This window comes from Pteropus vampyrus, unplaced genomic scaffold, assembly GCF_000151845.1.
Source record: "Pteropus vampyrus isolate Shadow unplaced genomic scaffold, Pvam_2.0 Scaffold10, whole genome shotgun sequence".
Taxonomy (NCBI): domain Eukaryota; kingdom Metazoa; phylum Chordata; class Mammalia; order Chiroptera; family Pteropodidae; genus Pteropus; species Pteropus vampyrus.
Genome location: NW_011888791.1, coordinates 15,033,526 through 15,047,430, shown reverse-complemented (window position 1 = coordinate 15,047,430; position 13,905 = coordinate 15,033,526). Strand labels below are relative to the sequence as shown.

At 36.7% G+C, this 13,905-nt stretch overlaps 1 protein-coding gene across 6 annotated transcripts in view; it reads left to right on the top strand.

Moving 5' to 3' along the window:
* Window positions 1-13,905, top strand: part of KIAA0391 (KIAA0391 ortholog) — a 118,268-nt gene that overhangs the window by 92,877 nt on the left and 11,486 nt on the right. For all 6 annotated transcript variants that reach the window (XM_023522348.1, XM_011376703.2, XM_023522347.1 and 3 more), the window contains one exon: window positions 13,436-13,584. In XM_023522348.1, the coding sequence (XP_023378116.1) occupies window positions 13,436-13,584 (149 nt within the window). The remainder of the gene's footprint in view (window positions 1-13,435; window positions 13,585-13,905) is intronic.

Below are 13,905 nucleotides of genomic sequence, written 5' to 3'. Positions count from 1 at the left end.
TTTTTTCTTTTGCCTGTCAGATTCCCCACAGGAGAGTTTTCAGTCTCTTGGCTGCAGGGTAAAGGCCTTACTGCCAGTATTCTAAGAGCCAAATAATGGAAGAAGTCTGGATTTCTCTGCATTCTGTGTTTAATACGCATACATTCACATAATCCCTATTTTCACTATGGTACTCATACTGCCAGATGTGCTTGGTACTTGAGTCTAGAGACCCTCTGATTTACCACATGCAAGTGATGAATCTTCAGACTTCAGAGCACAAATCTAGGAATCGAATGCTTTGCCAACAGCTTTCAACAGCAATTGAGTCTTCTCAGTTCTCCTTGTGCACACACCTCCATTTAGCCTCTTTCCTTTGCTTCCAGTTCTGGAGTCTTTTGAGAAATTGGGTTGGCTCTTAGCTTACCCCTCTCCAAATCAGACTTTGTTGGCTCTGCAAGGTCAATTACCACTTGTCCATCTGCTTTTCAGCTTTCAGATTCTATTGCTATTGTCTCCCTTCTTGTTCTCCAAGTTTTTGTGGGCTTGTCATTTTAGAAAGACTCTGTATTATAGTTTTAGTAGGATTTCAAGCAGGATGAAGATTAGATGCATGTGTTCCATTTGTCTTTTTAACCTGAAAGTTTATGATCTACTCTTTAACAAGTGTTGGCAGAGAAATTAACACAAAAAAAATCACCCAAGTCTGTGATAATGCCAAAAAATCTCTCTTTCTTTTTTTGGTGGGGGAGGGTGAAAATACAGTGAGGCTTGGGAGGTCTAAATTAACTAATTCAGGCTGTACTATCTAATAATAGCCGATATTTATTGAGTACTCTTCCATGTGCTTTGTTTCTACGTGGATCTAAATTAATCCTTATAATAACCCAGTTTGTACTTCCATTTACCAATGATGAAACAGAGGCCTCAAGAGGAAATGTAACTTTCCCAAGGTCACACAGCTCTGATATAGTAGAACAGAATTTGAAACCAGGCAGTCTGATGCTAAAGCTTGTGCTCGTAATTACTATTACTACACTATTAAATAATAGATATAAATTGGAAAAGTCTCTTTTATGTCCCTGTTCCATTTCATTCACTGTATAAGCCCTTCCACCACAGAACTGTATAGATGGCTTGGGACATTAACTGGAGGTGTCCAAATATCTTTTATATACTTAGGTCTTCTATATATTTTTAACTGACAGGATTATTCCAGAAAACAAAATCAATAGCCATAGTGTACAATTGTGTGTGGCTCTGTACCAAGACAAAAGATATGTGGATCAGTGTGGCCATGGTGAAGCCACACAAACTTTCAAGCTTCCAGAGCCCCACTCATCATATTCTTTTTCTTCTAGTCATTAAATGGTGTCTGATGAGCCTGAAAATGTTTATATACCTTTCCATTATGAACAGGTTATTCCCTGTATATGGACTAGATCTGGGACCTTGGGGGAAATCTTTTAATAAACTTTTGAAAGTGGAAATTAAAATGCATCCAAATAAATTAAGTTAATCTTCCTAAAACTTCTTTTCAGTCTTCAAAATTTTATCCTTTCCTGCTTCTCAGTGATAAAGGAAACACAGATATCTTACAGAGAAACTAAGAAAACAAAGAATGCATGTAAACGTTGGAAGAGAAGTCATACTATGAGTCAGGAGCCCAATCTTCTGTCTGCCGGACAGCTCTGACTCTTAGCTAGCTGGGGAAATCCATCCAGGCCAGCAATTTAATCGTTTTCTAAAGGGCTGGATAATTGTGTGGGTGCTGATGGCATCGAAGAAGACATGGTACGCAGGAAACACATCCCACACTTGACAGGATGTTCCCAAGACAGGAAGGGCATTTCTCTTCCTCAGTATAATTGTTTCATTGACTGAGGACAACATGAGATCATTGAAATCTCCCTAAAATATTGAAGACTGACGAAAGCAGGATATAGGACATGGTGAGTCTAATGTAAATCAGTGGGATCATTTATGACATCAGAATAAAGTATTTTGTGTATATACTTTCTTTCAAGAGATTCAAAGAGCTATACAGAGTCAGTCAGTCATCACATTTTTAAATCTTCTTATGCTTAAAGCATATGGTCTCAGAGATGGAAGCAGGACTCCGGCTCAGTTTCCACCTCTCCTCTTTGGAACTTTACCACCAGGCTTGTGAAACTTCCTCTCCTGGAATACCACTCAATGAAAGCTTCCCTCTCTGTCCTCGTCCCAGCTTCAGCTGCTTCTCTAAAACACCTCCTTTTCTCATCTTCCAATTCTCTCATTTTAATCAAGTGCTAATCTGTATCTTACATGGTATATAACTCTTGAACAGTTCCAGCAATATCACTAATATCACTAATCTTTTAAATAAAGTGATGTGTATCTCTTTCTTTCTCTTTCTCTCTGCAAACAGCAATAGCTCTCAAAGGTAGAACCGAGGCTGAGACTGCACCATTGGGTAGCAGGCAAATGAAAACATGATGAGAAACCTTGAGCCACAACCTTGTTGGGTTTCCTTCACTCTTCCTTGGTGGTATTTTCAGAGGTACACAGAAAAATGTTGAATATATCAATCACATAAGGACGATCTCTGGGACAGGGATTCTCTTCACAAAACACAGCCTAAGAGAATAATGAGAGGAACAAAAACAAAGAAGGGAATGAAACTAGGTATTAGCATACCTGCAGACAGTAGGAACATAGAAACAAGTAGAAAATTCCATTGTTCTAGTGTAAGTTATGACTTCCCGGTTTTTTCTGTTGTAAACTTTGTGGAGAGCACAATGCATTAATTATAAACATCATGTTTGTGGTCTCCTGAGCCTAAGAACACACCTCCATAGAATTTATCAGACATCATCTGTGTCCTGAAGGGGTTTCATGTTCTCCTAGTTTGTGGGAAATAATTTTCAAAATTAATTAATGCACATGAAAAAAAAGAAGCCGAAAAATCTTTATTTACTTTTCTTGCTTCCTCTTGTCAGCTTTCGAGTTAACCCCTTCATATCCTGAAATTCAGCCAGGAATGGGAAACTCCCCATCGTTCATCCCAGTTCAAGCCCCAAGTTACCATGAGGTCGTCTTTAGTAAAGTAATAGCATAAAAAATCGATACGTGTTTTCTGGTTTCAGTCTCCCAAACTGTATGACTGGTATTAGAAATGGGTATTCTTTTATGTTGCAACAGTACAGGCTATTTGTGGTAATTTTAAGAATTTCTCGTCTTTTTTTAATGGGATCTTAAGTCTCTCCACTTATCAATAACTAAAAACATTCTCTTTGACATCAACATTTTGTTTTAAATTAACCTGCTTTCCTTTCCCAGCTCAGTGCTGAACTACAGCTACACATATGTGTAAAGAAGAGGCAGGTCAAAGATGAAATCACTTCACATTCTTATTGGTGTGAACACTCGCGTGGTTTTATCTGAGAAAAGTGGGGACTCCAAAAGCTTAGACCCATCAAGTGATGCCTTGCTCCTCAAACACCCCACCTAGTCACAGTTTGCACCTGTAACAGCTCCTGACCATTTTCAAAGAGATGAACTTCTGCTTTAATGAAGCTCTCCTTTTATATCAGATCCTTTAAAGAAAACTCTTCACGGCTGAGTGCAGGACTCTAAACTTGCCACGGTTCCTGAAGAGCCGTTTACACTCATTCACTTCACACATTGAATAACAGCATCGGAAGCTGCCAGGGAATGATGCCGGGTACATTATCGAGACTACTAGGCTCTAATTAGCTGAATAGAATTTGAGGATCTGCATCTATCTAAGGCTAAGATAAATAAAGCTTCTCCCCACCATTCTCCCATGATTCATTAAAGGGTGGGGGTTGGCAGAAGGTGGAGAGATAGGTTGAAGAAGGAAACGTACTTTAGCACTAACATGCGACTTTCTGGGACCACCTTATCAAATAGGCCCCTAGTATCTTAAAGTCATTAAAAGGAGGAGGCTGCCAGAGAGAGCATGCCCTGAAAGCCAGGTAGCTTTGAGATCTTTTCTCCTTTGAGACCCTGTCTTTTCATATAGAAATGTTACGTGAGTGTTGACATTTTACATTTTGTTGATGATGACTAGTGGATAAATGATAACACTGTTAAAAGGATGGTGGGAGGGTACCTTATTCACATTTTATAAATAAAGAGATCTAAGCAAATAAAATAGGAATTTGGAATTCTTGACTCAGGCCAGAACCCCAAACCACAGATCCTATACTGCTATAAATATAAATTTGGGATGGTATCTTTAATAGTTACTGGATAGGGATAGATCAGATGACTGCTGTTTCGATGCTGGTTCCACCTGAAAGTACTTTTTGACCAAAGGTTAACGTGGAGCAAGAGGCCTTCATTGTCCACACCACCATTTCACTCTGCAGCCAGGACGCTGAGTGCTGAAAGTCTCCTCATTGTGCCAACTGCTGCTGTCTCTAGGCACTCTTGCCCTCCAACCTTGCCTGGCCTTTTACTGCATCTGCAGTTGGCTCCCACTCCCAATCTCACATCAGCTATATTTCATCTACCCTGAAGCCTCCTGCTCCACCCCCCTTCACCATCTTCTATCAATGACTCAGCTCCTCTTGCGCACAGAAAATAGATCAGGAGGAATGACCTTATGTATCAACCTATACATCACACACCCACATGCCCCAACCACACAATCAAACCAACTTGTCTGTGCTCAAAACCATCTCAGTGCAAGAGGTATTCTCTCCACCTGTTCTTTAGATTGTCTCTCTGCCTGCTTTTTCAGGACCTTGTTCCAACACTTATTCCTCCTCTGTCTATATCATCAGCCTCTACTTTGCTACTAGCTTTTTCTGATCAAAATATAAATATTCTCAAGTCTCCCATCTTTAAAAAAAAAAGCAAACAAACAAAAAAATCTCCTCTCTTCACAGCAAAGCTTCTGGGAGGTTGGAGGTTTTGAAGAGGCCACATTGCTCAGTATCTGAAATGGAAAGCATAATTGCTTATTATTTTCAGTAAGCAAACTAGAGCTATGCTTGTAAGGCAGTCTCTCTGGACAAAGCAAGCTGCAGCTCTCTATATATAGAGTTTAAGGAACCAACTGAAATCTCACTCTTGCCCCGCCAGGGCATCATCAAAATGACTTCTCCAGGTTGCAGGCCATATTTTGTTCTTTCTGTAGTATTGATACACTTAGCCTCTCATTCCTTCTTGAAATGTTCCTTGTACTTTTTATGAGAGACCACCGTCTCCTGGTTTTTCTTCTATCTCTCTGGCCACTCCTCAGCTTCTGTTAATGGCTTTTTGAAAAATCACTCCATCCTTTAAATAAGAATATTCCTCAGGTTTCATCCTCAGCTTTCTTCCTTCTAAGTCTGTATCATATCCTGTTATACCTCATCTACTCACTGATGGCTCTTGCCATCGCATATTCCCTGATAACTCCAAATCTTTATCTCCAGCTCATAGCCCCCTTCTAAATGGTAGAGTCACATAACTAGCTGCCCACTAGACATCTCCCACCTGGGGATATCACAAGCTCCCCGTCATAGACCCTTTCTTGCTACCATCGTCTATTCATCTGTCCAAATGTTCCTTGGTTTATTCCTTTCCTTATTTCCCACATCCAGTCAATGATTATGGTTAGTTCTCCTTTACTCTCAGATGGCTCTTTTCTCTCCATCTTTACTGCCAGGCTTTCAGTTCTCATTATCCCTTACTTGAATTACTGCAGAAACCCCTTATTTGATCTTTATATTCTAGTCCAGCCTTCTTGCAACGCACAGTTTTAATCTCTCTAAATTGGTAGTCATGTCACATTCCTGTTTTAAATCCTTTGTTTTTCCCCCATTGCTTCCAGGGGGTAAAAGACTCCTTATCATGGCTTTCAATGATGCCTGTGATCTGACCCCTACATTCATTTTCCAGCATTATACTTCCCATGTCATCTTTCCTCACGTCTGCTTGAGCTACATTTGACAGTTTGCAGTTCCTGTTTTATTCAGCCTACCGATAAAGAGCCCCCACCTTCAACATACTGCCCCTTGTCCTTGGAAACTCCCATTCCTTGTCTGGATATTTCATCTGTAAATTCAGCTCAGCTGTCTCTTCCTCTGTGGACACTTCTCTGACCATCCTCCCCACCCCTAAGCTGATTTAAATGCCCATACTGTGTGCTTCCTCTTAGCACTTACATTATATTACAATTTGACTGCTAACTCCTGAAAGTTAGGGATAAATGTGTTTGTATTCCCAGTACCCTTGCCTAGTGACTGACAGAGAAGGTTCTCATTAACTTTTGATAATTGAACTGATCTTTGTACTTACTTTATCAGGGCCACAATTTTAAATACACACATGTATAGACAGACCAAAAAAAGTTGAATCTGATCAAGTATCTAGATCCAGCTACCAATTTATAGGAAACATAGAAGACTGGTAAATATGTTACCTGACACCATAGAATTGCTGTGGACAAAATTTAAATGTGTGAAATTCCATTAAGACAAGCAGCCACATTTCTTTAACTACAATCGAGAAATTGCAATATGTGGAGCTTGTTTAGATTCTGATTTTTTTTAACTGTTAAAAAAAATGACTCAGAAATATAAACACTGTATATTTGATATTATATTAATCAATTATTTTTTTACATGTGATGGTATTATGCTTATTTTTTTAAAAGAGTCCTTATATTTAGAAATACATTCTGATATATTCACAGATGAAATAATATGATGTCTGGTATTTGTTTCAAAATAATCCGAGAGGCAGAAGTGGGAAGGGATGTAGATAAAATTGGATTGGCCATGAGCTGATACTTATTGAAGCTGAGTGATGTCACATTATGCTATTTGCCTACTTTTGTTCATATTTTAAAATTGGTACGATAAAACTTTGTGTTAAAATATACATAACAAGATTTATTACTTTATTTTTTAAGTGTAGAGTTCAGTGTCATTCAGTACATTCACATTATTGTGCAATCATCACCACCACCGATCTCTAGAACTTTTTCATCTTCCCAAACGGAAACTCTGTACTCATTAGTAACTCTCCATTTCCCCCTCCTCTGGCCCCTGGCAATCACCGTTCTGTTTTCTGTCTCTATGAATTTGACTGTTTGAGGTACTTCATATAAGTGTAATCATACAATATTTGTCCATTGGTATCTGTCTTATTTCATTTAACATAATGTTTTCAAGGTTTATCCACATTGTAGCATGTGTCAGAATTTTATTCCTTTTTAAGGCTGAATAATATTTTATTGCATGTATACACAATGTTTTGTTTATATATATGTTTATATGTTGATGGGCATTTGGGTTGTTTCCAGAACTTTCCTGAAGGTACCCTATAATGAATATTCTTATATATGAGGTATATTGATTACAGCTATCTTGCTGAAAGACTGGCATAGAGCTTCTAATGTCTATAGGCATCAGGTCCCAAGACTTTAGAGATTTTGAAGATCTACAGTCCACACAACCCAGGAAGTGCCAGAGACTGCAGAGGGGGAGGTAAAAGTTAAGTATGTGGAAAGGAAGTTACATTTGCTGTTTAGGATTACTCAGAAAAGCTCTTGCTCTCATTGCCCTCTCCCACCTTCTAGGCAGCTTTTCTACTTCCTGAGCATCCCTACGCAGTTATATTTCTAACACATGTAGCCCTGCCAAGAGTATTTTTACCCTAACCTCAGGAACTACCTTTAAGCAGTTTTATGTCAAAAATAAGTATGTCTCTTATGAATTAAAAAAAAAAAAAATCCTCTTAATATATTTCTATAGGCGGTAAACCAAATTAGAATGTAAGCCAAACCAAAAGATGTTTGAATCAAATATTAAGCTGAAATTTGGTCTTACTCATTTGGTTTTTGGAGAATTATTCTTTAGACATCTTAAGGAGCAGTGTGGGGGGTGAGACAGGTAGGGGCTGGGGGAAAAGGGTGAGATCTGATCCCGGGTTAACCTTGAGGTACTGGGTACCTGGCGTTCTGGAACTAATTTGGAATTTTAGATATTTTCTAGAATGAGTATTGTTTACTTGCTCTACTGTGTGGCCCAGATTCCAGACCCCTTAGGCAAGTCCAAAACTGTCCCCACTATCTCTGGGTTCTCTAAATTGAGAACAGACCAGAGTGGATCTCGGCTTCTCTGATCAGGACTGCCCTGAACTCCAGGAAACTCTTACACATCCCTCTCATTTAAATCTAAACCTTGTTTATAGTCTCAAGAACAGGACTGTCTTTTGGTTGGATATTGATCATCCTATACTTATTGGATATTTGTCACAGACCCCTTTAACTTTGCTATGAAGGCCCAGTTTGGTTTTGTTTTTAAGGGGTGTTTTTTTTTTTTTTTTTTTTTTTTTTTTTTAAAATGACACCCAGAGAGGTTGTATATTTTCCTGGGGTTGAACTAGTAGCTTTTTTACGTTTTTTTTTTTTTTTTTTTTGGATTTTTATTTTTAGATATTTGTAGATTCACATGCAGATGTAAGAAATAATACAGTGATTCCATGTATCTTTTACCCAATTTCCCCCAAGAGTAATATCTTGCCAAACTAATATTATAATATCACAACCAGGATATTGATATTGATACAATCAAGAGAGCATTTTCATCACTACAAGGATCCCTCATATTGCTCTCTCATAGTCATGCCCACTTTGCTTCTGACCTCACCTCTCCTTAGTCCCTGCCACCACTAACCTCAATCTTTATAATTTTCTCATTTCGGGAATGTTATATAAATGGAATCATACAGTATATAATCTTTGGTGTTCATCTTTTTTCATTCAACATCATTCTTTGGCGATCAATCCAGAATGTTAGGATATCAATAGTCTGTTCCTTTTTATTGCTAATTAGTATTCAATGGTCTAGATATACACAGTTTTTTAAATAATTCACCTGTCGAAGGATATCTGGATTGTGTCCAGTTTTGGGCTGTTCCAAATAAACCTAAGTAGATAAATATTTTTGTACAATTTTCATATGAACATGTCTTCATTTCTCTGGAGTAAATGCCTGGAAGTGCAGTGACTCTGTTTTGTGGTAGTTGCATGTTTAGTTTTATAAGAAATTGCCAAACTGTTTTCCACCTTGGCTGTACCACTGTAAATTTCCACCATCAATATATGAGTGATTCAGTTTCTCCACATCCTCACCAGCATTTGGTGTTATCATTATTTTTTATTTTAGCCATTCTGATACCTCTTTGGTTATAATTTGCATTTCCCTGATGGGTAATAATGTTAGACATCTTTTCATGTGCTTATTATAGGTCTATCTACTTCAGTGAAAGTTTTTGCTCATGTTCTATCTGGATCATTTGCTTATTTTTTTAACTGTTGAGTTTTGAGTGTTCTTTATATGTTCTGGATATTAGTTCTTTGTTGAATATGTGGTTTGCAAGGATTTTCTCCCACTCTATAACTTGTTTTTTCATCCTTTTAACAAGCGCCTTTCACAGAACATTTTTAATTCTGATGAAATCCAGTTTATCAACTTTCCTTTTATAGACTATGTTTTAGATGTTAAGTCTAAGAATGCTGCCTAGCTCTACATCATGAAGATTTTTCTCCTAGGTTTTTTCCTAAAACTTTATAGGTTACATTTTGCATTTAAGTCCTTGATACATTTTCGATTTGTTTTTTTTATATAAAGTATGAGATTTAGGTAGAAGTTCATTTTTTACTTATGGATGTCCAATTGCTCTAGCACCATGTGTTGTCAAGGCTCTTTCCTTGGCATATCTATATGGGTTTGCTTTTCTGTTCTGTTGACATATATGTCTATACCTCCACCAATATCACACACTTTAGATTACTGTATAATATGGCTTAAAATTGTTTTAGCTATTCTTATTCCTTTGTCTTTCCATATATGTTTAGAATAATCTCATCTGTATCTACAAAAAATCTTGCTGAGATTTTAATAGGAATGCATTAAACCCATATGTCAGTTTGGGGAGAATCGATACCTGTATACTCTCTTGAGTCTTCTAAACCATGAGCACGTATGGTGGTTATCGAGTGCTTCTGTATACCTGCTGATTTTCTGTCTAGTTCTTCTCTCAATTGTTGATAGAAGAGCGTTGAAGTCTCCAACTATAATAGTGGATTTGTTTCTTTCTCCTTTAATTTTTACCATCTTTTGCTTCACCTGTTTTACAGCTCTGTTGTTTGAGGCACACGCATTTTAGGGCTGTGTCTTCTTGGTGGAGCGACCTTTTTATCATTATATATTGTTCCTCAGTGCTCTGAGTCACTTTATTTAATATTAATGTAGCCACTCTACCAGCTTTCCTTTGACAAGTATTTGCATGATATAATTTTTTTCATCCTTTTACTTTCCACCAGCCTATATTATTATATTTGAAGTTTGTCTTTTTTAGATAGTATACAATTGGGTCATGTTTTTAATCCAGTCTGCCAACCTCTGTCTTTTAATTCGTGTATTCAAACCCTTTATATTTCATGTTATTATTTGTAGGTTACATTTGAATGTTTTTTAAAATTCCATTTTTATGTATCTATAGTGTTTTGTTTTTTTAATCATAGCATTCTTTAGTGTATCTCTTTGTGTAGCATTTTTAATGGTTGCATTAGGTATTTTATATATATATAAACATCACGGTCTGCTGATGTCATTTTAAGTCTTGCTAGACTGCTTCTTTCCTGGTTCTTTGGCTAGAGAGAACAAGCCTTTGTTGGTCTTTTCTTGTCTGCTTCCATTAGCATTTCCAGGTTGCTGGTGTCTTCAGCTTCAAGTCTAAGATATATGAGATAAAAAGAACATCCAAAGAATTCAACATGTCATTCCTCATGTTCCGAGGTCCCCAGCCAATCTGCCTTTTTCTCTCTACCTTTCAAAGTCTTATGTTTGTTTTGTATATAATGTCTGAGGTTTTTAGTTGTACTTAGTGGGAGAAATAGGGAAAAGTACATCTACTCTGTCTTTCCAGAAGTGGAAATTTCTCCCGGTTTTATTTTTGATCTAACATAGAATTAAGGTTAATTTTCTTTTTCTTTACTATTCTGAGTATACCTGTGACTCTGACCCAGCCCACTGGATCCATCCTTGGAATTTACCTCATAGGAAGTGTGGGCTTATAGCTAGACTGTCACAATTTTAGGCCAGTGCCTTTAATCTACACCATCTTTCTTTCTTGTGCCTTTCCTTTATTCTCCTTTGATGGCATCAATTTCAGAGAGCTGCTGCTAGTAGATACCTCTTAGCCACAAGATGGTGCCCCAGAGTAGTTCAAGCTAAGCCATTTTTGCTCTTCCTCAAGCCTCTATCTTTAAATTAATATTAGAAAACTCAAGGCCATTTATCTAAACCTAGATATAGATGTGAAGACCCAATTGTATTTTTTTAAGCCATGTCTTCCCAGTTGCATGGAAACTTAATCAGTATCAAATATTGTTTTTGTTTAAATTTTTTTATACGATAACTTTGTGGGAATCCATATGGAAATTTTAAAAATTGTCATTCCTCTTAATCTAGTTGCCATTTTATATTTGGGGTTATTGAAAGTAATCTGTAATCAGCATAGCTTTAAGAAAGGAATGTGAATGTTATAAGTGCATTCTGAAAGAGATGCACTCTCAATGTCTTAAGGTGTTTGAATCCATGAACTAAACTTTCTTAGTGTAGATGTTTGCTTTTGATTAATAGCTTAACTTTGAAAACAATAGCTTATACCTTTATATAAAATTGCCTAGAATAAAAAGACTAATAAATATATGTTAACAATTTTTGGGTAGTAAGGTACAAGTGGTTTCTTCTTTTATCTTCCTTCTAGCCTATATTTTTCAAGTTTTCAAAAATGAGCCACTTTTATGATGCATAAAAATAGGTGTGTGCATATTCCTCAGCTAATCAGAAAATGTTTATTAACCATCCAATATATGTAGAGCCAGCATATATATTTTCCTAGGCTTCATAGCTGGGCAAGAAAATTACTAGATACTCTCACCAGAGGCAAAGACCATATCTTTTAAAATTGTGTAGGCTGTGATATCTACCATGTGCCTCATATATAGAGAGGTCTGAGAAATAACTGTTGAATAAACAGAAGCCATTATTCCTAGCTTTGAAGGAAAGAATTATATTTTATTGGTTGTAAAGCTTTGGGTTTAGAGTCCTCGCACTGGTCTTAGTGTACTTCTCTGCTTGAGTATTGGCTCACATTCAGTGAGCAAGTTGTGTCTATTCTGTCCCTTAATTCTAGAATTAATCAATTGGCACAATAAAACCAAATATTGTTTCCTAAAATAATGATAATAGTAGGATAGACAAAAATACACACACAATATAAATGCAAAGCATTAAACAGTAATTTAAAAATTAAGCCCTTGTTAATTTATTATTAGATTGTCAGAATAGTCTACATGTTTATTAGACATAACAGGTGCTAAAGAAATATTTGAAAACTGACCAAATGAATGAAATTTTATGGATTAAAGAATTTTAAATAATATCCTGAAAATCTGCATGGGAAGAAATTACGAGTAAAGGGAAGCTAAACTAAAATCAGTGCCTTTTCCAACCAAGACTTAAGAATTTTAAGGATCTTTTCAATGACTTGCAACTTGTGATTTTGTAGGCCCAACATCTTATAAATTAAAGAATTTTTGTATTTCTGATATACTATTATGTAACACAAATTATAATTTTCAGTAGCTTTTATTTCACTTAGTATAATAGCTTACTTAGTTTAGTAGGTTTTAAATGAAAGTAATCTATGGACTTCTCCTTATGAAAGATTGAATATAGGCAAGCTCACCAAAGTACTAGATTTACTAAAAATATAAGTCTAGAGTTTTGAGAGGAGTTCATTTGCACACAAGATGTGGGAAGTGGAGAAAATGGGGGTAAATTTGTTGACTGGAAAATAGGCTAGAGGATGGAAATTAATAGACCTTTCGGAGGAAAAGGATTCCAATGAAACGTAATAGTCTTAGCACAATCATGACATGAAAAAGCTGACTGAAAAGTCACTATCTAGTCCAGCTACTTACAAACTTTCTAAATAAGAAGTAGAACCATTTATTTAAATGAAAACTTATGTAGAACACTAATATGTAAATATACAAAAGCTGAGCAGTTTTAGTTGAAACAGGGTTGGGAGTGTATATGAACCAAACCCCATCTTCCTTGGCTTCCCTTTCACTATCCCAGTGGGCTCTAGGGAACACAATTTGAAAACAACTTATCTAGTCTATGCTTATTTAGAACCCTCCCACTCCCGCGCCAAGATCCAATGGAGCCTGACCCTTAGGCAGGTGTTAGACATTAATTTGAAAGCAGGAAGCATTTTTCTCAGGCTTATGAAGATGGAAGTTATTTTAGGAATATTTTCTTACTTCATACCAGAAGAGAGTATTTTACCGCTGAGATTACCTGCTGGAAGAATCACTCCACTTACTTGAGATTCTTCTTCCCTTGACCTTCTTTGGGGCTGGCTTTGTGTTTTTTAGCTCTTGAATGTGGTCTCTCAACTAGCCAAGCAAAATCTGCAAGTGCTGGTCCTGGGCCGGAAGCACATGCTAACACCGTGTGCCCGGTGGAGAAAGGATGAGATGGAAAAGGTGCAAAAGCAAGCCAGCTGTTTCTTTGCCGACAACATGTAAGTACTGAAGGTAATAAATGAATTACACTAGGCTCCATCATCTGCTTGTTAGCTACCTATATGTGTAATTTTTAAAGTACATATATGTATGTATATTCAGCTTCATTTCAAAAAAAAAAGATTTGAGGCCCTTATAAAAATAATTTCTACAGCAGAATAAACTTAAAAGATTAAGAAATCAGGATAAAAGAAGAATGAGAGGAAAGTAAAATCAGAAGTGAGATTAGCATGCCATAAGGTCCTAAAGAGATCATGTAACAAATATTTTACAAATATGAGCGCTTTCTATATTCTTGGAAAAACAACAGTGAACAAGAC